We start from the raw sequence: 24,645 nt of genomic DNA on the forward strand, positions 1-24,645 counted from the left end.
GGCTGGGATGCTGGAATGACCTTTGCTGGATGCTCCTGCCTCCCCCAAAAGCAGGAAAAAAAGCTGCAGAAAGATGAAGAAAATGCCTAAAGGTCATGGATTTTTTTTGTTTGTTTGCTACTTTTCCTTATCATTTTGCATAAGACCCTTTTCTGAAAATTTCTGTGATTAGATGGAAATACCTTCCTCTCATCTCTGCATGTTAGGAGTCTTTTGTATAAAAAATTCATTTTTTGGCTGTGTATACAGGGACTGTATTGCTTGAATTTGTTTCCCAGCTTGTTCTCCCAAAGCAGGATAATACAGAGAAGGGCAAGTCACAAGCAGCACTTTATTTCTGGGGAGGTTTCATGTTGTACAGAAATAAATCTCTGCTTCAAACAAAGTGGGACCCCCCAAACCTCTGCAAGTCACCTAGATCAGAGATGAGAGCTTCTATCATCAGTGTTTGTCTCTGCTGCCTGAGATACAAGTTTGGAAAATTGAAAAATAAGTGAGCAATTTATTATATGAAGCAATACATGTCTGTTGCCTTCCTTTGTAGTTATCAGGGTCTTTTTCAGAGCAGCACTGCAGCCTTTTGGGGAGTGTCTGAATTAATTACATGGCAATACTCTGTTTTTCATACCACATGTTTTGATTAATGCCTACTACTGCATTGATTTGTATGATCTTCTAATTGAATTACACAATTTTTAAAACTCCAGAGATGAAACTAGTTAAAAAGAAATACATTATAAAAGGCCAGACTTAGAATGGATTTTTTTTTAATACATAATTGCAATAAAATGCTGAAGATTTACAATTTGAGGAAGGAAATAATTTATTATCTTCCATTCCCTGTGGTGTGGGTTCAGAATTGTGTGGCCTGTGGGACTTCCAGAAGTCTGAACTGTGTTTCCTTGTAGTTGGTGGTAAAAAATCTGCAAGTTGGATGCTCCTGCCCAGAGCTGTCCCAGGACCATTCTGGGTGCTGAGCTTCCATCTCTTCTTGGGCAGTATCTGAGGAGGTTTAGATGAGCACAGTGATTCTGACCATCTTGTATTACCTGCTCTTGCTGATGCTTCATCTCTGCACTTTTTGTGGTGGCCTCTTCTTTAACTGCAAGGAGGTGATGCAGACATTGCTGATTTCCTTGAAGACCATTTGTTAAGATTTTCCCCTCTCCTGTCCACAGTGTTGCTCCAACAGAGGAATCCCTTCACATCATTTACTCTTCTCTTTTTTTTTTCTTTCTTTGAATTCAGTTGTTCACTGGAAAAAATCCAAATTTCTCATCAGCCAAAACCTCAGGAATTAGAGAATTCAGGAAATACTCAGACACCAGGAAGCTTTTCTGTAGCTTTGTGGATCTCCTGAGGCTTTTGAGCATTGCTCTTCTCCTGGGCTGTTTGCTTCAGGTATTTCATTTACCAACCCAACCCAGAGGTGCCTCTTTGTGCATCTCTTCAAGGGTAGGAAAGCCCTTTCTGGAACCATCTGCTCCCAGGGGCTCATTGTGCAGCAGCCCCAGAGTTCAGGTGTTTTTATTCCTAAGAGGATTAATTTCCCATGTGCTTTTTCTGTGTAGTAGATATTTGTAGGCTCAGACAGACACTGTGTTTATCAGTGCTGTGTTTCTGTGGTTTGGGTTGAGATTTAGAGGTCTGGTTTGCATTTTTCTGGTAAAGACCATGAAAAAGCTTAATGCCATTCTTTTCCTGGTTTAATTCTAAGTCCTTTCTCTTAAGCTGAAGTGTCTTTTCTGGCTCCTGTCAATGTGGTATTTAGAGTATAAATACAGACCCATTTGGTTATCTTAAAAAAAAAAAAAAAAAAAGGCAAAAAACCCTCCAAACAAACCAAACCAACCTAAAATATATCTGATGCAGCTCTGTGTGTTCCTGGTGTTAAAACTGTAATTTAATTCTGAGTCCTTTCTCTTAAGCTGAAGTGTCTTTTCTGGCTCCTGTCAATGTGGTATTTAGAGTCTAAATACAGACCCATTTGGTTATCTTAAAAAAAAAAACAAGGCAAAAAACCCTCCAAACAAACCAAACCAACCTAGAATATATCTCATGCAGCTCTGTGTGTTCCTGGTGTTAAAACTGTAATTTTAGGTTCTCCTCAGAGGACTCCTCCTTCAGTTAAAAGGTGACCTTCTGTTCCTGGATAAAATAGGTACATTTCTTCCCTGTGGATTTCTTTTGGAATGCCAATAGATTCACCCAGGAGCTAGCATTTGAATAGTGAATATCTTGCTAAAATGCCCAAGATGGAGATAGATGTATACATTCCTCTCTAATTGCAGGAAATTGCAAATCCAGGCAAAATTTGGAATGCAGCTGCTTGTATAATTACATCTTCTGTCAGATCCTATAGCTCAATAATGCTAAAATTCTAAAATGCCTTCATGGTTGGTGTGGTACAAATAATGCCCTCTGCAGCAGCACTTTGGGATTTCCCCTTTCATTTATTCACCCCCAATTAAAAAAACTGGAGATTTTTCCTATTGCTGAGCTCATAATGGGTGCTGTAAGGTAATAATTATATTAGGGTGTAATTTTATATCAGTTGTTAAGCCAAAAGAAGTTATTTGAGTTTTTTGCTGTTGCTGGGGTTTGGGTTTAGTAAGAAAAAACCAGTCATGGAGCTTAGAGCAGTGTGATGTGGCTACAGCATCAGGTTTTGGATGTGTGCAAATCTTGCCATTTCATGGTCTTCTGAAAACAGAAAGTGCTGGTAATGGATCATGGAAAAGTTGTTAGGATATTGGTTGGTTAATGAGCTATCTGCTGCTGGTCATTAAATGGTGGGTAAGCTACAGATGACAATTCAGAGTGTAATGAAATGTGTTGGCCCCACTTAATACCAAGATGGCACTTGGAAAAAAAAGGATGGGTAAGAAAGGAATTATTTTGTCTGACTATTTAAGAGGTGAGAAAAGTGTAAGCCAGGGAAAGTTCTATGTGAATGGTGTTCTTAGAAGTGGAGTTTTTAAGGTATGAAACCCAGTCACTGAGGCAGAACTCACAGAAAAAGGACATTTTTAACCATACTGTATTTCACTGCTGAGATAACACAGTGCTAGGGGAGTTTCTTCATCTGCTGCAGCCTGTGTTTAAAAAAACCCCAAAGTAGATGTTTCCAGAAAAGGCTCTGCAGCTGACCAAAATGTGGGAGAACATGGCAGAAATTTTTAGGTGAGTTCCTGTAGCCTGTGCTTTGGGGTGTGTTACACAAATCAAACACTTTATTCTGACTTTAAAGCATTTAAATGCTTTATTAAATGGATTATTTCTGAGGCCCATCAAGTCTTGTTGTGTACAGGGATCTCATAAGAAAAAAGAAACCTCATTTAGGACAGTGTGGGAAGTATTCAGCTATTAAAATAGAAAATGTTGGTTTCCAGCCTTTTTTAACTGGTTCCTCTTCTGTGTGTAGGAATTGCTGCAGAAAATTAAAAACCTTGAAGCTTCCAGCAAAGAAGCTTGATTCAGTGGGACAGGTTTTATAGAGCTGCAGTGCTAACTCTGGAACTCTCTTGGAGGTTTGAAATGACATTTGGGCAAGTTACTAGAAGATGGGAATTTGAAATGAAGAGTGGGGTTTTCCTTTGTAGTAAAACACCTGCTTCCTCAGTGTTGTAGTGTTCCCAGAACAGCTGATTGCAGATACTGCTTTAACTCCTGTTGGATTTTTTGTGGTGTGTTTTTTGGTTTGTTGGTTTAGTTTGGTGTTTTGTTTTGTTTCTTTGCTTGGTTTTTACTATTTTTTGGTGTTTTTTCATCTGAGCAGCAAATGCCTTTAGATGCTTTTCTGAAGGCTGGGGGTCTGATTTTCTTCTTGAAGTCACTGTTCATCAGACATTTGAACTTCATAGGCTCTGTATGGTCCTGTCTCCCCACTCCAGAATTTTCTCCTGGAATTAGGAGCTGCAAGATTTGATTTTTCCATCACTTATGGATTCACTGCATCCCTTCAAGTGGTCTCTTGCTCTGCATCTCTGAGGCTGAACATGTCACTGTTGCTAAGGAAGAAAAGGATGTCATACATGTTACCATGATTGTTAAAAAACCCCAAATATTTTGTTACAAGAAACCAGTCCCCCAGGCAAATTATTATTTAAGTGTATTATTATTTGTGTACTATTATTATTGTGTATTATTGTTATTCAGTGTATTATTATTTGTTAAGAAGTGGAAAGCCTGCACCATACTGATGTGTGGAAAAGGTTTTATTTTTATGCCATGGGAGGGCACAAAACTCTTGGCTTATTCATAACTGTTCTGTACAGAAAACAGGGACAAACATGGAGAGCAGCAGTGGTGACTTCTCAGTTCTTGCCATCTCCAGTGATGGTTGAGATGAGCTCAGATGCTTGGGCATCTCTCACAGGCAGCCCATGGAGCACAAAAATGTTGTGGGTAAGAATTCTGGGATCCCTGTGGATCTTTTTCTTGCATTCCACTTCCATTTAATGCTTGCAGACCTTTCCCCTATGGTTGGGTGGACTCTGCCTTTTGCTCTTCTACATTATTGATACTTTTGATAATTATTTCCTTTTGCTCTCTTTCAGTTTTTTGTACTTGGTGGTTTGGGGTTTTTTCAGTGTTGACAAGGAGGACTTTCTTAAAAGTAGTCTGCAATTCTTTCTCTCTCCAGTTTTCTGTATCCCAGATCCTGCCAGCTGGGTTTGCAGTTCTGCAAGGTTTTTCCCAGTGTGGGTGGGAGGGGATGGTGGAGAATAAACACTAGACATAAACTGTAAGGCAGCAAAGAGCATAAATAATAATTTCTAGTATTATTTCTTGGACTGATTAAAGACTGCTGTTTGCAAGGTGCAGCCCCTGGAAAGGATTCCAAGGAGGAAGTGGAGAACTCCTAAACTAACCTTAAATTGCACCCCCTTATTTCCAGCCCTCAGCTGTCAGGATTTCTGCATGGAAATGCCAGGGTCTCTCTGCTTAGCCTGCTTTCCTTTTTTTACTTACAGATCTGTATCTATCTAGATATCTTTACAGTCTCTATCTAGATCACAAGTGAACACCTTTCATACACTTTTCATACCTAACCTGCCATGGCAGCAGTGCAAGAGTGGCCCCAAAAAACCCACCCCCTAAGATAAGGGATGAGCTTCAACACGGCCAAGTGCCGGGTCCTGCACTTTGGCCACAAGAACCCCATGGGGAGCTCCAGGCTGGGCACAGAGTGGCTGAGAGCAGCCAGACAGAGAGGGAGCTGGGAGTCTGGATTGCCAGGAAGCTGAAGAGGAGGCAGCAGTGTGCCCAGGTGGCCAAGAAGGCCAATGGCATCCTGGGCTGGCTCAGGAACAGCGTGGCCAGCAGGTCCAGGGAAGGGATTCTGCCCCTGTGCTCAGCCCTGGGGAGGCCACAGCTTGAGTCCTGTGTCCAGTTCTGGGCCCCTCAGCTCAGGAAGGAGATTGAGGTGCTGGAGCAGGTCCAAAGGAGGCAACTGGGCTGGGGAAGGGACTGGAGCACAGATCCTATGAGGAGAGGCTGAGGGAGCTGGGGGTGTTGAGGCTGGAGAAGAGGAGGCTCAGGGGAGACCTCATCACTCTCTCCAACTCCCTGAAAGGAGGTTGGAGCCAGGGGGGGGTTGGGCTCTTTTCCCAGGCAACTCTCAGCAAGACAAGAGGGCATGGTCTTATATTGTGCCTGGGGAAGTTCAGATTGGATATTAGAAAGAATTTTTTCACGGAAAGGCTGATCAGACATTGGAACGGGCTGCCTGGGGAGGTGGTGGACTCTTCGTCCCTGGAGACATTTAAAAAGCGACTCGATGTGGCACTCAGTGCCATGGTCTAGTGACTGTGGCAGTAGTTGTTCAAGGGTTGGACTCGATGATCTCTGAGGTCCCTTCCAACCCAGCCTATTCTATGATTCTATAAGTACCTGAGCACTGGCTCATGCTCATCTCCTACTCAACAAGCCTCAAGTTAGGGCTGAGGTTTCTACACTGGGTACCTTAAAGTTCATTTAAGAGAGCTTTGGGCATAATGCTCCTGAGGTGCTTTCCTTATGGGTGGTACCACAATGTTCTCACTGAATGGCCAAGAATTTGAATAATCCTGTCTTGCATTCAGGTGTAACTCACAGTGGCCAAGGCAAGCCTCTGGGATAAGGGTCAAGCTCATAATTGATGCTTGGCTGTTGGATGAGAGGCTGCTGGGAATACACAGAGCCTGAGAGCTCTGGGGAGCTTCTGGGGAGCACCTCTCAGGGTTTGGGGTATTGGGATATGCTGGGGAGCCATTTGGAGCTTGGCAAGGGAATGCACTGGCTGACCCAGCAGCTCTTTTCTATTTCTGCAGTCTGTCCCCTTGTCAGTCATTTATTTCCAGGTGTAAAATGTTTTACTTCACCCTTTTAAACTCGCCAGGTACAGGGGGACATCTTAGACCTGATAACTTGAAAATAAAGCTCAGGAATGAGCTTCCTTTGGGAATAAAAGATTGGTGTTTTCAGAGGAACCAGATGAGTTTATGAAAGGTGCTGGGTGATAACACCCTTGATAGCAAGGGCAGTGTGGCTTGGCTGGCTTGGATATTGCATCCATTTCTATTTCCTCATTTCCTCTCATTCCCCAACCTAAAAGAGACAAGATCTCCAATTTCTCTTTGTTCCTTGTGACTCACAGGACAAAGGAGAACTCTGCTTTCCAGCAAAGAGAGCTGCTGCAGTACAGAAAAGAATAATTTGTTATTTCATACTCTATGCATATTGGGTCTTCTCCCTCTTTGTAAGAGAATGAGTGGACAGATAGGACTGGAGGCAGCAAATGTACCATTTCCAGGCTTGTGCAGTTTGTGTGTCTGAACAATCTTGTTGTTACAGCCATTGCTGCAAAACTGCAATAATTTGCAGCCATTGTGATTTAAAAATAATGACATTATTCTGGTCTTTATCACCCACTTCAAAAGAAGCTCAGGCAATTTGGTTTGCAGCTCCTTGAAGCTGGCAATGACACAATCATAAAATGGAAATGTTGCTGTGCCTGCCTCTGGCCTCTTCCCCAAAATAAGTGTTTGGAGCTTGGGTTGCTGCTGCATTTTAAGCTTCATCTCTTGCCAGTGGCTTCCTTCAAGTGTGGAGCTGAGAGGCAGAGTGGTCATTTGCTTCCCGAGGCTTCCAGGTTGCTGTGGGAGCTTTTAACAAGCTGAACTTTTGACTTCCAGCATTTGGCAGACTGGGACTTTTTAAGGTCATTACTGGAAATTATTTAAATCATGTGATGTGGTTATCTGGCTCTCTTAGCATTTCTTTGGGATGTTTTGCATGTTGGTCAAATTCTCCCCAAATCAGTTCACATCCAGCTTGCTTGTTAGCAGAAAAAGAAGCATTTTGTGCATCATTTTTCACTGCACTTCTAATTTGTGAGCTGTTAAAACTCAGAGCAGCCTCTCTGGGATGTTTCTGGGCCACCTGGAATGATACCCAAAGCTCTGGGAAGTTCATTACCAGCAAGGGGCAAGGAAATGTGAGGAAGCTGAGGAAACTACAGCAGTAATTATGAAGGGCTAGGAAGGTCTCCTCTTTGAGGAAAGATCAAATGAGCTAAATGAGGAGCTACTAATGAGCTGCAGGTCATCTAAGCAGTTGATCAAATGGAGCTCCCCAAGATGGGCAACTGATGGACTGGGACTGTGCACATAGCAAAGGAGCACACATGCAGAGGAGGTGAATCTGGGTATCACTGTCTTGGTCTCAGAACAGTGGAACGTGCAAAGAAACTGGAAGGCAGCTTCTTTAAAATGTGACCTTTTTCATGGTTTGCCCACTGAGCTCATTGCTATAATTTTATTTTTTTTCCAAACTGGAAGATTCCCAGGGCTGAAAAGAGCTGAGAGTGCTGTCTGGGTGAAAAGGCCACCCAGTAGTGTCTTAAATTAAAAGAAATTTGAGTAGATCTGAGCACGTGCTGGGAAGTGAATCACATCTTTAAGTGTCTTTAGGCTTGAAATCTCTCCTGTGCATCAGTGCATAAATTAATTCAGGATGCTGGGGACTGAGCCATGCTACCTGCTCAGCCTGGTTGTTGAATGTGCCTCACATCATTGCCCCTTTCCAACTTAGGATTGTCCCCATCCTTTCCTGTTTTGCTTTGGTCATTTTCCTTAATGAGATCTCAGCCTGAAGGCTTTTGGGAACACAGCAGCAGTGATGGCACTGGGGAGCTGGGAAGTCCTTCCCACACCTGATGGATCCCCCACCTGCCTTAATTCCACCATGCCAAGGACTTTCTCTGCCCACCCTCCAGCTGGTGTTGAAGAGATCTGTTTTATTCTATTTTGTTTTCCTTCTGATATTCCTGTCTGTGGGTCTGACAGCAGTGTCTGCACACCACAAGCTTTTGGACTGTGCCATGTTTGGGATTTTGGTCACTTTGGTCACTTAAGATGCAGTATTGCCCTCTGCAACTTCTCCAGCTTCTTGGCTTCTCCTTAGAACATGAATGTTATTACAGTTTTACTGTTAGCTTGGATTTTTAAATGCCTTTTACTAACATTTGGTGGTCTTTTTTTGGAAAACTTTGGTTATTTTCAAGGAAAACATTGAGGAGCACTTGTGGCACTCTGGTCATTCTCCTGTCCCAAAGAGTCCCAGGAGGTGAAGAGCTTGAAGGAGCCCAGTGGGCAGACAGCTCAGTGTTCACCCTCTCCATCTGCAGCCCTCACAGGGATGATGAGAACACTTGCAGACCATGGGGTGTTCCCAGTAGCCTCTTGGGGTCTGGGGATTGGGACATCTGCTGGGGTACAGTGGCCCCAAAGTGGGCAGGAGGGCAGCACACTTCCCATGGACTCAGTTCTGTGGGATCAGGAGCTGCTGGAGGGCAGGGTCTGTGTCACTTGGAGGCTGCTGATTCCCCACCAGCTGATGCCAAATCATTTGGCATGGTTTGCTGAAAATGCATCCCTTTGGGATGAGGCTGATCCTGCAGAAGTGGAAACAATGATTATCCTGTTGTATTTATTTGGAGAGGATGTGCAGCAGTTGTCAGCACCTGAGTGGGAATTCAACTTCCAGCTGGCAGATTGAGCCTGAAAGGCAGAGCTGTGGGATAGAGAGAGGCAGCCACTAAATGCTGAGGCTCCTGAGCTCTTGTTCCAATCTGTTTGTTTAACACAAAGTGCTCTGCTGAGATTGATTTGCAGCCAGGGATGCTCATTGTGTGCTGACTAATGGGGGACAGCAATCTGTCACAAAGCATCAGTTGATCAGACAAGGAGGAGGTTCCTGAGGATTTTCACAAGAGTTCAGGATGTAAAGAATGTTACTTGAAGGTAATTTTTAGCTATTGAAACGTGCAGCCAGCAACAGGAGTTTTTGTAGACAGACTTACCAGGAGGAAGAGGGAAAAAAAGGAACTCAAGCTGGCTTTCCAGCCCCACATTGTGCTGATAGAAAGTCAACAGCCCTTTGCTCAACTTATTCTCTTATTTCATGTTCATTCTTCTGAAAATTTTGCCTGTAAAATTTCTCTGATGTTGCCTCAGGAAATATTGGTCCTCTTTACAGAAGATAATGTGTTGTGCCCTCTTGATACTCATAGGGCAGAATTTGTTAATTCTTCTGTTTCCTGACTGCCTCAGGATAAGGTTTTGTCCTTGTCCTTACTCCTGCTGCAGTATAGTAACTCCTGGTTACTATATATATATGTGTATATATATATACTATACAGCAGTCTCTTCCCTGGTGTGCCTTGCAGAGTTGATAATAAAAGTCTCCAGTTTTGGCTGGTGGAGAGTATGAAAACTTCTATTTCCTAAGAATAGTTGCAGTATTCTGCCTGAGTTTAATGTGAAAAATAAGTAACATTTTGTAGGCTTTGTTTGCTGAGTGATTTTGTTCTCTGTAAATAACAGGAAGTTTTGCTCATCCTGGATTCCAGTGTTAAATCCACTTTGTGCAAACATCATTCATTGACCATTTATTCATTGGCAGTGAGGAGACCAGATAGCACTGAGTTCCTTTTTTTTCAGTTTTGTTTCTTCTAAAGTAGAGAATTGGACCTCAGATACCTTTTTAGCCAACAGCAAGAAATGTCCTGGGATTCCTTGGGGATTATGATAAGGAAGGACCCTTGGTTTTTGGACAAGGGCAAAGATAGGCTTCTCTTGGCTTCAACTTTCTATTCAAATGCCTCAATCAACAGAGTTTCCTTTAACAGATGGTTCTGCATTGATAAACCCTTTAATGTGTTAGAAAAAAATCAGAGAAATTAACTCCTTTCTGATATGATCGATTTTTTCTTAATCTTTTTTTGAGCAGGGATGGGGGGATGGGGAGATGGGGAGAGCAACTCACCAGAAGACTATGGAGAGGATTTAACCACTTGGCTGCAAAGCTCATGCAGATATTTTGGTGAAACACTTGGGATGAGTGAGAGAAGCCCTGATGCAGGTGGTGTCCATGGGGAAATTTTACTGTGCCTGCAGCCCTCATGCTTCCAGTGTTTTGGGCCATGCAAGAACATAATCTGATCCCCTGGATTTCTGATTTGTAGTGAAATCAGAAGTGAAACTCTCTTTACTGATCTATGGAAAAAAGCCCTTTTTTTCAGTAGTGAAACTCTCTTTACTGATCTATGGAAAAAAGCCCTTTTTTTTTTTCTCCAGGTGCAGCAGCTGGTTTGACCCTGAGTATTTGTAGCTTGACAGCAGCAAAGGTTTTGGGGTTTGCCACATCAGGACTCTTGCCCTTGCAGTCCTGACTGATCTCTGGGGCTTCAGAGAGATGCCAAAATATCCCTGACTTCAGAGGGAACTCCTGCAAGCCAATAGATCCCAATATCTTAATGCTGATCTGCAGATTTAAAATCCCCAGGAGTTTTTTAGCTTCACTTGTGGCCAGGGAAGGGGAAGGAGTTTCAAGGCTGGAAGGGGGGAGTGTCATTAGCACTGAGCTGTGGCCAAAGGCTTCACCCCTGGAGCAGCAGTGAAGCATTTCATGGTTCATTATCCTCACAGTAGGAAACAATGTCTTACTCTGAGGCTGAGTGTCTGACTCAGATTTTCATCCGTTTGATCTCACCACGTTCCCTTCCACTATTTTTTAGGATCTAAACCACTTCATCTCTCTGTCTCCATGAATGGAATAGTTGGAGCTCAATGCTGGAAGGCTTGGGTTAGGGCTGGGAGTCACTGGGTGACCTGGCTTTGAATCCTGCTGTTTTCCTATTTTTTTAAAGCATCAACCCCAGAACTGCAGGCAGGTTCCAATGGAGAGCTCTGGGATTTGTGGAGGTTGCAGAGGCAGCATCACCTTTTTGAGCCTTTTCTTAAACACCTTTCCCCTCTGACAGCTAACACCATCTTGAGAGTTTTTCAGATCAAATTGTTAGAGAACATTAAATCAAATGCTGTGCAGGAATCCCAGTGGGTACAGTTGTTTTCATCATCCAGTCTGTGATTCTGTCCCAAGGAAAGCTTTATTTTTACTGTCCTGCCTTTAGTGGAAGTGTGCTGCTTGGTACTCATTTTGGTTTTGTCTCTGCTCCAGCATTTCCCTTCTCCTTTTTGTTACCCTGTAATAAGAATTGAGAATTCAGGAATTTCTAGCTTCCAGTTGTCATTCTTGCTTTTTTAGCTTTGCCAAGTACAGAGAATATTTGCAGACTGGAAAGAACACTCTTAAACAAGGCAATAAATCTGCTAACAGCCTGGTGGCTTAAAGCACAAGGGGGAGCAAGGTCACTCTGCTGGGGCCTCTCTTTTTACTCTGTTTTACTCTGAAGTCAAAACACCAACTCCTTGGGCAGGGGGAAGGTGCCCATGTGTGTCAGTCAGCAGTGAGGGGCTGGGAGGTTGTGCATCTGCAAATAAGGGATTATTTTGGGGTCACTGGAGCTGCCACCTGACAGAAGGCAAATGTTATTTTAACTCAGTTTTCATTGCCACAGCTCTCTTGTCTTTGGTACATCCTAGTCCAAACATAACATTTTGTGCAGTTTCCTGGCAGGATGATTTTATTTTTTTTTTTCCACAGGAATCTACTGTACTCTTTTTATTCTTTCCTTCTCCACCTTTTTTCTTTCTCTCTGCAGGTGCAAAGAAGAGAAGAACTCCAGAAGGAGCTGCTCCCTGACACTGCAAGAAAGATCCAGGAAAGAGTGGAACTAAAACTGCTGGATCTTTGTGCTCCAAAAAACCATCAAATGCATGGCTCCTGCAGACTGGTGTTGAGAAGCAGACATCCTGCCAGCATCAGGTGTGTCCCCAAGGAGGCTGTTTCAGGTGTCAGTGCTGCAGAGGTGAGCAGGGAGCTGCAGGTGAAGCAGGGCAGGCTGAAGAGAGAGCTGGAGCAGCTGCAGGAGGAGTGCAGGCAGAGGCTGGAGGAAATTGCAGAAGGCTTGGATGGAGTGATTTGCATCTCCCCTTGAAGAGAGAAAACTGGACTGAGTTGAGCAAAGACTTGAGCAGAACACCTTGGGAAGCTTGGCATGGGGGAGTGAGAGGTGAGGAACCAAATGTGATGATTCATTTTTGTAGCTTGGGAATCTTGTTAAGAGCTTTGTGACTTGCATTGGGATCACAGCCCCTCTGTTGCTAAACTTTCCAATTAAAATTCTCTAGCACTCCTTGTTGGGAGTGTGCATGAATCTCCTTTTCATCTTTCAGATTTCTAGTTTTTTCTGCCAAGCACTGGGCTCTTTTACAGCACTCAGCTGTGAGGCAGGGCATACATTGAGGCTCTGCACTGAAGTACTAATTGCATTCAACGTTTCCCAGCAAAAGGAAGAGTTCATTAGTCAAAAAAATCCAGGTCGTGGAGAACATGCAAAGTACCAAGGCTTAGGGAGCCTGGAAATGTTCAAGTGTGCTGCTTTATTTCATCTGGTTTGCATATTTGTGGCAGCTATAATGCACTCACCATAAGGAAAAACAAATACCTAATAATAAATAAAGCAGCACACTGATTTAATTTACTGATGTGGTGCACTTGAAGTAATTGGGCTCTCAGAAAGAGCAAACTAGAAACCCATTCCACCAATTTATAAGTCAATGAGGTAACTTATGAAACTGCTGTAGGAAAATTCTGTAAAATAGAAATATGACCTTAACTTCTAAGCTGGCAGAGTCTCCAAGCTCTGTCTCTGGAGGCTTCTTCCCCAGAACATGCAAATATCTTTCACTTGGCATTCTTCTCTTTCCCTTAATCTGTTTTGCTTTCACTGAGGGGTATTTTTGTATTCTAGTTGTACACTTTCAGGAATAAATACATTTAAAAAAAAAAAACAAAAACCCAGTTTGCTTTTCATTTGTGAATTGCTGTAAGCAAAATGGGCTTTCCTCAAGCTGGATTCCTTTCTGCTATCTCACTTGATGGTGTTGCTGATTACCACCCCCCCTGGGCTCACTGAGCAGCCAGAGGTGAGGACCAACCTTTAAGGACCCCTTTTCCCAGGCATCAGCACCATTGCTGCTCTGCAGGGAGACAAAGTGCAGGTGGAACAAGACTCCTGGTTTGTGAACTTGAGATGCTTCCAGGTCCTGCTTCTCTGCACCACTCACATGTCTTCTTTTTGCAGAAGGGAGAGGCAATGCAAAGGGGAGAGCCACAGAAGGAGGGCTGATTTGCTCTGGTTTCACCCACCTGAACTGGCAGGCCAGGAGTTTCCAAGCTCATTTTAATCTGGACCAAGTTCCAGGCAGCATTTCCTCTGCATTGACCCAGTGGCTTCTTCAAGAACCAAGCCTGAGGAAGGCTGGTGGGAAGTGAATTCTCAGCCACATCCCATCAGCCCTGGGCAGATGGAATATCCCTTGGGAGCAAGGGGTGACCCAGCCTCTCGGGGACAACCAGGGACTGCTGTCAGCTGCCACTGGGGCTGACAAAGAGTCCTGGAGCAGAAAAACCCAGGGGGCTGCCCTGGCCTTAAAAAGCCAAGCCACAGTGCTCTGATTTTCAAACTCTCTGCAGAGTCCCAAGCAGTGAACTGTCTGAAGCTGCTGCAACTTAGAGGAAGGTGTTTGCTACAGGGCTGCTGAAATTCAGTGCATGAAGAGGACTTTTTCAGGCAGGTTTCCCAGAAAATTATCCAGGAGTGGGAAAGAAACAGTATATCCTGGAACTAATGAGAGTGCCAGCACCAGTCTCTCTCTCTCTCTGAGCATTTTGTATCCTCCTGCAGCATTTACACAGCAGAATTTTCATGCTGCATCACATTTAGGTTTAAAACTTTGCCCTCAAAAGATCCTTTGTTCTCCTGGGATTTTCAGCAGAGAAGAGCAGGCAAGAGCAGTTGGATTCAAGTGCAGGTCCAGCTTCTGCCTTGCTGTGGCTTATTAGTGCTGAATTCCACAGATTTTGTGCTGCTGTCCACTTAAAAGTGGTGGGCATGGGCACCAGGACCAAACATTTCTCACTGAGTGCATCGTGTTTGCACAAGGATCCTGTTCCAGCAGAGCCCACAACTGGCAGCACTTTCCCCCTGCTTGACCCTGAGGAGTTATTTTGCTCTTTGGTAAGCTGTAAAATTGTCTGTATGTGTTTGTTAAGTACAGAAGTGCCCTCAGGGCTTTGCTGCACTGAGCCCAGGGCACAAATCCCAGCTGGGAATGTGGGAAGCTGTCAGGAGAGCCGCTGGGTTGGAGCTGCTGGTTCTGGCAAGTACCTGGAGAGGAGCTACAGCTGAAAAGAGGTTTTTAAAATCCCTTTTCTACCCGTGGTGCTGGCGTTGTGCTCTTCAGACCACCTGATGCAAAGAACACAGGCAAGTAGAGCTTTTATTTCCTGGCACCAATATCCCACTGCTTTTTGTTTCAGGTACCAATGAGCAGTTAAAACCAGAGCAGATCATGCAATTCCTGGTGAGGGTCAGTGGGGTTTTTTTGAGCCAGTAGTGAGGTTTGAAACCAATACCTGGAGCCCCCTCTTTCCTCTGCCCCTCCTCTCAGCACAAAGCAGGAGGAACTTCAAAGGCTCAGTGCTCTCAGGCACCAAGTGTTAGGAGGGTGGCTTTGCTGTGACAGCCACCTCTTAAAAAACCACAGGAGCTGGGCACAAAGCTGGTGTCATGGCCCACTGCGTGGTCACAGCTTTTGGTTTCTACTGATGTGTCTGAAATCCAAAAAATCCTGGTCCTCAGGAGCTTGGCAAGGCATCAGCTGTGCCTGCAGCTCTGGGAGATGCTGGGTGATGACCACCACTTAAAAACCTGAGAAAATCGTCCCTGGGCTGACACCAACCTCAGTGAGCACAGGAAAGGGAACTGGGTGAGTGCCCTCACACCCAAGGGGATGTCATCTTTGTCACCTCCTCCCATTCCCATGGCATGTGAAGTGTTTTCTTTTTTAGGCTTCTATGTTGTAACCCAATATTTTGAAGGGCTGCAGTGACCTCAGTCACCAGGGCTTGGCCCTGTGGCAGGAGCTGAAGATGCTGCAGAAGGGGGGACTCTCTGGCTGATGCTGCAGCAGGCAGAAGATGACTCAAGTGGTACCTTTGATCCCTGGGCTGAAGCATGCTCAGGAAATGTTAAGTATTCCCTCACAGGAATTGGAGGGTGTTGTAAACAACCCACTCCAGACTGGAAAGCCAAGACAGAAGCTGCCAAGCTCTTTGTCCTTTGCAATAGCATCGTGCTGGTTGGAGGTTTCCTTGTGAAAGCAGAAATCTGCTGGGAAATTGCTGATGCTGTTAAACAGAAAAGGGTGGGTGTTGGCTGGAGAAGCTGTCAGAGAGTGAGGAGCATCTCGTGTGCAACTGGTTGCTAAATTTCAAGGGGTGGGAGAAGGCTGCTGGGGATGCTGCCCTGGCACGTGGGCTGTGCAGCAGGATTTGGTTTTCTTTGGCTTTTTGGTTTGAGAGGCTGCAGCAGAAATTCCCCCTGTTAGTGCATCCTGAAAGGACTTTGGTTTAGTTTCTAAGCACCCTCAGAAAGAGAGAAGCATCTCAGAGGCTGGAAAAGCAGGAGACCAGGGTTAAATCAGCACCCACCAGAGATGATGCACATGGTCATGGGGTGCTCCTGATGGGCCAGACAGCCAAGAGCTGTCCCAGATTTTCACCTGGGGTAGCTCACAGCAAAACCTTTCTCCAGGCAGCCAACTAAATCCCCTTGCAGGGCTGGGGCCACATGGCTTTTTTTGCTTGGTGGTCTGGTGGAGCTTTGCTGCAGACAGGCTGAGTTACTGCTGCAGTGTGTAAAGCACCCTCTCTGGTGGTGGATTGGTTTCAAGCATTGAAGAGAAGCTTTTCCAGGACTTCTGGGCAGTTTTCTGGTAGGCCAGGATGTTTGTAGAAGAGCAGAGTTAAACCTGATGCAACTGGTGCTCGCTTTCCAAACATCTTGCTAGGCAAATGGAATGGGCCATAAATACTTAATTGGCTGATAGCTCTGGCTCACACTGTGCAGCTTGAAATACTCCTCCCCAAATCACTGAGCATCAATCAGCTTGCAGTCAAAACAGGAGGTTTGCTTTGCAAAAGGCAAGGGAGGAATCTGCAGTCACGGCTCCTGGCAGCATTGCCCCTGCTGGTAAATAAGGCCTGCAACCTATGTTTAAAAAGAAAAGCTGCTGGGAGTAGTGATTTGCAACCCTAGATGGAGTCTTTTGGGTTCCCTGCGGGATTCCTCCACCAGCTCCTGCAGGAGGATGAGCTGGGAGCTGGTGGGGGAACCCGTGAGCAGGCTCAGTGGGATTCAGCACATTCCTGGTGGCTGAGCTCCCTCTCTTCTGACCCCCAGCCCCTTCCAGTGAGCCTCTGAGGTCTTTTCCCCTCACCCTTTGCCTCCTGAGAGCCCAGAGCTTGTGTGGAGCTGTGTGCTGGTACCTCTGCTCCTCCTCTGACCCCCCAGACCCTTGTGCCCAGGCTGCTGGTGCAGCTCAACTGGGAAACTGGACCAGCACCAGCTCCTGTCCCTGTCCTTTGGTTCTCCAGCTGCTGTGAAATGGGGGACAAGGCAAAGGGAGGTGTGTGCAGCCCCTGGGGACTCTGCAAGCACCCAGCCCCATGTAGTGCAAGCCCCTGGCCTGCTCTGGGGGTGCCTGTCTGAGCCCCAGCTTCTGGGGTGCCTTGGGCACGGTGCACAGGAATGGCTCTGCCCAGTGTCCTGTGCCACCATCCCCAGTGTAAAGGGAGCTGTGGCTGCCAAGCCAGGGGCTGTGACAGCTCAGATCTTCACTCTTAACTCTGCTTAACATGGGCACAGTTGGGCACTGCCTTGGGCAGTGCTGGGGGAGCAGATGGGATTGAATTTCTGAGGTCAGAGATGCTTTTAAAAACATTATTTCCTTGCATCAGTTGCTTAGAAATTGCCTCAGGTGGGTTAGAACAGAGGAAGAAACGTGGGTTAAGCTGTAGGGACAAATTTGTGCTGATAAATGGGGCCTGAATCCCCCCAAGAGCCCTGCTGTAAGAGATGCCTCTTGTCCCCTCCATCACCACTCCTGGCTGTGGGGAGAGGGGCTCTCCCCATTTCCCCATTTAAGAGCATCCCCAGGGAGAAAAAGCAAGGCAGACATCACCTGTATCTCCTCCCCTCTCAGAAGCTGCTGGGGGATGGAAACCAAGGTGTGTGCTGCAGTTCTGAACCAAGGAGAACCACACATCCTTGAGCACGGTGGAGCTGGGCAGACCTGGAGGCTCTGCCAGTGGGGCTGGTGGAGCCAGGGGAGGATGTTATGGGGTGTTCCAGGGCTGCATTTACCTGGTCCATGTCCTCCCAGGTGTTCCAGGGCTGCATTTGCCTGGTCCATGTCCTCCCAGGTGTTCCAGGGCTGCATTTACCTGGTCCATGCCCTACCAGCCTAACCTAGTGAGCATCAAGCTGGTGCCCAGCCTGGCTAGGGCTGCCTCATCCCCTCTCCTGCCAGGGAGCAACCCTCTGGGATGAGATAGGGAAGTTTCAGTGCCAGTGCATGGGCTGGAAGGTTTGCTGGTACGTGGAGATGCTCTCCAAGAACACTCAGGCACCCAGGAAAAAACTTACTTACAGGTAGGAGCTCACTAAACCTGGGGATGGAACATTTCAGCTCAGGGGGAGCATTTCAGGAAGGTTTTTCATTTCCCTGAAGAGCTGCCATGATTTAGTCCTTGAGGTGAATATTATCTCCACAAAATCACTATTTCATAAAAGATTTCTTTAGTGGGATGAAGGTTTCATGCAGTTTCAGGATGTTTCTGTGTGGGGAGCCCACGTGGGTAGGGATGCTTATTTGATCACTTAAGCCCCATGGTTTCCCCACACATAAAAACCCCACAGTTGTGTCCAGTTCCCAGGTGGAGTCAGGTTGTGTTCAGTTGTTTTTAGGATGTGATCCAGAACCTGGGCTGAAAATAATTGGTGTCAGCCTGGCTGCAGTGCGTGGGTTTAGCTCCTTGGTTCCACAGCCTCTTGGACAACCTGGATTTAATTCGTGACCCTGCCTCTCTCTGACCTTTGAGCCCCTCTCACGTGGGTACCAATGAAGGGAAGGAAGAAATCAGAATTTATTTCAGATGGGGAATTTATTTCTGATTTTTTTTTCAGAAGTATTCATAGAATCATAGAATTGGCTGGGTTGATCAGAGATCAAGTCCAACCCTTGATCCACTACTATTTAATCATTTCAGTCTCTAAAATATTTCATAGGGGGAGAGGGGCCTTCTAGGTGACATCCCCCAAGTAAGGTGGAGTAATAGGTAATGAAATAATTGGTTGGCTGATCCCTCACAGCCTCTGCCTCTGGGGGGTGATGCAAACATGAAGGGAAAAGCCACAGCATCCCTGCCAGAGCTGCTCATCCCTGGCACCCTTTGGCTTTGGAAAGAAACCCCTAAGGGATAAAAAGGGAACTAGGGGGCCGAAAGGAGAACCTGGAAAACTCCAGGCCCGTCAGCCTGACCTCAGTGCCTGGCAGGGTTATGGAGCAGCTCATCCTCAGTGTAATCACACAGCACCTGCAGGATGGGCAAGGGATCAGACCCAGCCAGCACGGGGTTAGGAAGGGCAGGTCCTGTCTGACCAACCTGAGCTCCTTTTATCATCGGGTGACCCGCCTGGTGGATGAGGGGAAGGCTGTGGATGTGCTCTACCTGGACTTCAGCAAGGCCTTTGACACCGTCTCCCACAGCATTCTCCTGAAAAAGCTGTCAGGCCACAGCTTGGACAGGGGCATCTGTGCTGGGTTAGGAACTGGCTGGAGGGCCGGGCCCAGAGAGTGGTGCTGAACGGGGCTGCATCAAAATGGCGGCCGTGGTGTCCCCCAGGGATCAGTGTTGGGCCCAGTGCTGTTCAATATCTTTAGTGATGATTGAGATGAGGGGATTGAGTCCATCATCAGCAAATTTGCAGATGACACTAAGCTGGGGGGGAGTGTGGATCAGCTGGAAGGCAGGAGGGCTCTGCAGAGGGACCTGGACAGACTGGAGAGTTGGGCTGATCCCAATGGGATGAGGTTCAACACGGCCAAGTGCCGGGTCCTGCACTTTGGCCACAAGAACCCCATGGGGAGCTCCAGGCTGGGCACAGAGTGGCTGAGAGCAGCCAGACAGAGAGGGAGCTGGGAGTCTGGATTGCCAGGAAGCTGAAGAGGAGGCAGCAGTGTGCCCAGGTGGCCAAGAAGGCCAATGGCATCCTGGGCTGGCTCAGGAACAGCGTGGCCAGCAGGTCCAGGGGAGGGATTCTGCCCCTGTGCTCAGCCCTGGGGAGGCCACAGCTTGAGTCCTGTGTCCAGTTCTGGGCCCCTCAGCTCAGGAAGGAGATTGAGGTGCTGGAGCAGGTCCAAAGGAGGCAACTGGGCTGGGGAAGGGACTGGAGCACAGATCCTATGAGGAGAGGCTGAGGGAGCTGGGGGTGTTGAGGCTGGAGAAGAGGAGGCTCAGGGGAGACCTCATCACTCTCTCCAACTCCCTGAAAGGAGGTTGGAGCCAGGGGGGGTTGGGCTCTTTTCCCAGGCAACTCTCAGCAAGACAAGAGGGCACAAGAGGTCTCAAGTTGTGCCAGGGGAGGTTTAGGTTGGACATGAGAAAGAATTTCTTTAGGGAGAGGGTGATCAGGCATTGGAATGGGCTGCCCAGGGAAGGGGTGGATTCTCCATCCCTGGAGATATTTCCAAAGAGCCTGGATGTGGCACTCAGTGCCATGGGCTGGGAACTGCAGTGGGAGTGGATCAAGGGTTGGACTTGATGAGCTCTGAGGTCCCTTCCAACCCAGCCAGTTCTATGATTCTAATGAAAAGATGATTTTTCCCAGAGGCCAGGCCTTCATCCTGGTTACACACAGCATCTCCCTGGCAGATGCAAAGGGCTAATGAAATGGATTAGGATCTTAATAGCACATTTGATTAGTGAAGCTCTCACCTCCAGGCACTTTGTGCTGTGTTAATGGGCACTGCAGGGGATGGCTCCTAAATGAACCCAGTAATGGGGAAGAGCTGATATCCCTGGCAGCCCTGCCAGAGCCCCCCCCCCAGCCTTTGGGAAAACTCATCCAGGCTGGGAAAGTGTGGAAAAGAAAAGAGAGGAAAAGAATTAGAATTAATATTTTGGTAGGAAAAAAAAAAAAAATTATTAAAATGTCTGTTTTCTCCTTAATTTTAAGGACTTCACTCCTAACGTGGGGATTTAGGAGCTGAGCTGCTGTGCTGAATGTATTCGTGGAGCCCTGGAGGAAGGAGCAAACCCTGGTGATTCCCAAATACTGGAGGAGCAGCTGTCCCTCCCCAGGGGCTGGATATCACCAAAGGCCTCAGCATCACTGCTCCTGGCTGCTGTAATTAATGCTTCCTAGCATGGGGCAAGTGTGAAATCGGTGTCTTTCAGTAATTAACAGCATTATGCACAGTCAGCACATCCTCAAGAGCCCCAGGGAGGATGTGGGGGAGTTCTGGGGGGCAGCTACAGCCCTGGCAGCAGGTTAGGAATGAAGTGCTAAGGTGACAGGAACACTGGGGCATCTCATCCAGGGTGCCCAAATAATTCCTGAATGTGTTTTTGCAATGTTTCTTAGTGTCAGGCAGTAAAAATTACAGAGCTGTTCGGGTGCTGTAAGGAGCCAGGGGTTATAAATTGTGGATGCAATAAGCTGTCCTGCTTTCTTAAGGAAGGGATTTAAAATATACAAATGAACAAACAGAACTGCTCTGGGTGGGTTTGTTTAGGTGGCTGCAGAAGCCAGCAGATTCCCAAGAAAAGGAGTCTGCAAGCTGTCAGCCCTGCACGTGGTTGCTACCAAGAGAGCTAAAGTTTCATCCTCCTGCCTGTGAGTTACCTCTGAGTGGGGCCCTTTTTATGGCATTTGTCATTTAAAAGCAAACCAGTTGAATAGGTAACTCCCTGGCTGCCTTTCACATCAACTGGTGTGGCACAGGGCCTTCTCTCCAGAGTTTTTCCTGGTTCTGAAGTCTGATGAAACCTCTGAAAGGATGTACTGGGGGGATAAATGTCATCCCCTGTAGGATGTGCTGGAGGATGCTCTGGGTTTGGTGCTCCTTCTTTCTCCTCCCTTCATCAAGGGTGGGATATTGTGAGCAAATTGCTAAATTTGATGAAGAAGAATAAAGAAATAAAGAAGCCTGGCTGTGTTTTTGCAGAGGCAGATGCCACCAGTCCCTGCTCAGCCTCTTTGGGTGTTCAGGCTCCCATCCTGGCTGTGCAGGATCCCCTGCACACCCTGTGACAATCCTACAGAATCAGAAAAAAATGGTTCAGATTTTCAGCTTTGAAACTGTATTCTTTGGGGTTGTTTCTGTGCCTATTACTTGCTTCATTGTTAAATTATTTCATACTTTCTGTTATGTAAATGCCTGATATTTACCATGTAGATATGTCATAGTCCAAAGACATTTTTGGACACCTGAGAAAACACTGAGAGAAAACCTCTCTGCCTTGTTTGTAGTAGTTAGTAATATCCCTTGTACATCTCAGGTATTCAAGGCACTGGTTTTTCTGGCCCATCTCAGTTTCAGGTGAAATCAATTGGCCACATGATGCCACCAGCCCTGCAGCAGCAAGGTGCCAGCTGGAGCATCCCTTGAGGCACTGCCCAGGCAACTGAAACAGGTACAAAACAGCTCCTCAGGAGCCTCAGGAAATTGGGGTTCAAAGTAAGAGTGGGCTGGAGCTCCAACACCCCCTGTGCCCCACATCAAGGGTCCCCATGTGTCCTCTCCCAGTCCTGCCTGGCATCCCTGCAGCTGAGGGACACCTTTTGGCATCTTCCTGGGCTGTTAGGTGGAGACATCTGGGGGCTGGGAGTTATTTCCAGAATTTGGCACAGGTTCATGAGGCAATTAGAGTAACACCAGCAGTGCCTGAGCTCACCTCTGTTTCCATGGCAATGGGCAGAGTCATCACAGGATCAGAATTAGGCTGGAAAAGACCTCTGGGACCATCAACCTCAGCCCCTGACCTAACCCCACCACTCAGTGCCACATCCAACCTCTTCTTAAACCCCTCCAGGGATGGAGACTCCAGCACTTCCCTGGGCACTCCATCCCAATGCCTGATCACCCTCTCCCTGGGATCCAACACAAAGCTTCAGGCCATGCCCTCTGTTCAGGTTCATTCTCATGATTTTAGGTATGAAAGTAGCACTTGGGATTTGGGGAAACTGAGCCTGCTTTGTGGAATCCCCCCCCTGCTCCCCTTCCTGCACAGAGCTGGGTGTGACAGAGAAAATCTCAGCTGTGTGTGGATTGTGTATGGATTTTGCACGGATTTTTATGGATTTGTGTGTGGATTGTGGATTGTATTTCCCCCCCCCACTTAGGGGACAACAGTGCTGTTCCTGGAGAAGCTCCAAATCCATCTGCTTCTTGGCCTGGATGTGGTGGCCCAGGACCATCCCAAAGGTGAAGGCTCCTGGTCCCTTTGATCCTGTGTCCCTTGCTGAATGCATTTCATGGGAAAATCATGGTAGGAAAAGGAATAAACCCAAACAAGTGACATTGCCCACAGAAAGGGGGATGTGCCTGCAGGAAGGACTCCCTGTGGCAGCCCAAGAGCAAAGGGAAGTGATGAGCTGCTTGGTAATGACCAGTGCCATAAGAAATTGTGTGAAATACAAGGCCAGGGGAGTTGTTGCCTTTCTGGTGGGACATGTAGGTGTGCCAGCTCTCTGGCACAAATCAGCTTTTCACCCCCAGGGCCAGGTTAACAGAGAACTCAGAGCTGGCTGTCTAGAGCTTGGAGAACTCTGGGTACCTCCTGGGTACCTGAAATCCTGGTGGGATGGGAGCAGAGCTTCAGGCTGTGGAAAAAGCACCAAAAGCCACATCAGAAGCTGAGAATGAGCAGAGGGGGGTGGCTGCACCCCTGCTTTGCAGAGGTCACCTGCCTGGTCTCTGTCTTTCCCATATTAAACCCCCAGGGAAGCTGGAAGGAGCTTTCTGCCCAGCCTGGTCAGCTCATGCTCCCACTCTGAATTAGGGCTTTGGGAATTGTTTGGGAATTGTTTTTTGCATCCCAGGGAGGTGTGATGGGCAGGGCAGGCACTTTTCCACCTCCTGAGCACTCAGAGCTAATTCATGCTGAGGGCAAACCTGGTGTCTGTCAGTGAGGAGCAATGAAGGGAGGGAGGGCAATGGAAATGCTTCATTTGAGGCAATTAGAGCAGAGCTAAAACAGGTTTTTGTGAAAGGACTGGGTATGGGGAAGTGATGCAGGGCTGATTTTGGGTTAGCACAGAGCTGAAAAGCAATTTTCTGTGTGTCAGGGGCAGCGCAGAGGTCTAACTCATTTGCAGGGTGGGGATTTTCAGCCTGCATTGGAATGAGCTGCTCTGTTTCCTGGTGAATTTAGAAGCAGGGAGTGGGTGGGCAGCGGGGGCAGCTCCAGTGATTGCCAGGCTCTCAGTGGCACTTGATGTGACTCAGGTCACAGCAACCCTTTCCTGGCAGTGTTCACACCATCTGGGGGGGGGGATAGCTGGGTTTTGGACCTACCTGTCCTCAGGGGGAATTTTCTGGAAAAGGCTGAGAGGGTGGGAGGGAAGAGGAGGCTGGGGCAGCAAGCGATGCTGCGAGGAGTTGCTGCGTGTTGCTTGAGTCAGCTCCAGGGAGAAAAGGTTGGAAAGAAAGCTGGAAGATAATCCCATTGATCCAGTTTGGGGAGCAAGGCTAGAAGGTCCAGTGTGTCCAGTTCTGGGCCCCTCAGCTCAGGAAGGAGATTGAGGTGCTGGAGCAGGTCCAAAGGAGGCAACTGGGCTGGGGAAGGGACTGGAGCACAGATCCTATGAGGAGAGGCTGAGGGAGCTGGGGGTGTTGAGGCTGGAGAAGAGGAGGCTCAGGGGAGACCTCATCACTCTCTCCAACTCCCTGAAAGGAGGTTGGAGCCAGGGGGGGGTTGGGCTCTTTTCCCAGGCAACTCTCAGCAAGACAAGAGGGCACAAGAGGTCTCAAGTTGTGCCAGGGGAGGTTTAGGTTGGACATGAGAAAGAATTTCTTTCTGGAGAGGGTGATCAGGCATTGGAATGGGCTGCCCAGGGAAGGGGTGGATTCTCCATCCCTGGAGATGTTTAAAAAGAGCCTGGATGTGGCACTCAGTGCCATGGGCTGGGAACTGCAGTGGGAGTGGATCAAGGGTTGGACTTGATGAGCTCTGAGGTCCCTTCCAACCCAGCCAATTCTATGTTTCTATGATTCCAAGGTGATCTCACATGAAAGGGCTGCAGTTTCTTCTGGCACTTAGCCCAAAGGTCTCAGCTGGGTACCC

General features: G+C 47.2%; 1 protein-coding gene across 2 annotated transcripts in view; it reads left to right on the plus strand.

Moving 5' to 3' along the window:
* TEDC1 (tubulin epsilon and delta complex 1) overlaps positions 1-13,247 on the plus strand; it is a 61,045-nt gene extending 47,798 nt beyond the window's left edge. For both annotated transcript variants that reach the window (XM_071751276.1, XM_071751277.1), the window contains exon 8: positions 12,050-13,247. In XM_071751276.1, coding sequence (XP_071607377.1) covers positions 12,050-12,385 — 336 coding nt within the window. In that variant the 3' untranslated portion in view covers positions 12,386-13,247. The remainder of the gene's footprint in view (positions 1-12,049) is intronic.
* The last annotated feature ends 11,398 nt before the right edge of the window (positions 13,248-24,645 follow it).

This window comes from Heliangelus exortis, chromosome 8 (genome assembly GCF_036169615.1).
Source record: "Heliangelus exortis chromosome 8, bHelExo1.hap1, whole genome shotgun sequence".
NCBI classification, from domain to species: Eukaryota; Metazoa; Chordata; class Aves; order Apodiformes; family Trochilidae; genus Heliangelus; species Heliangelus exortis.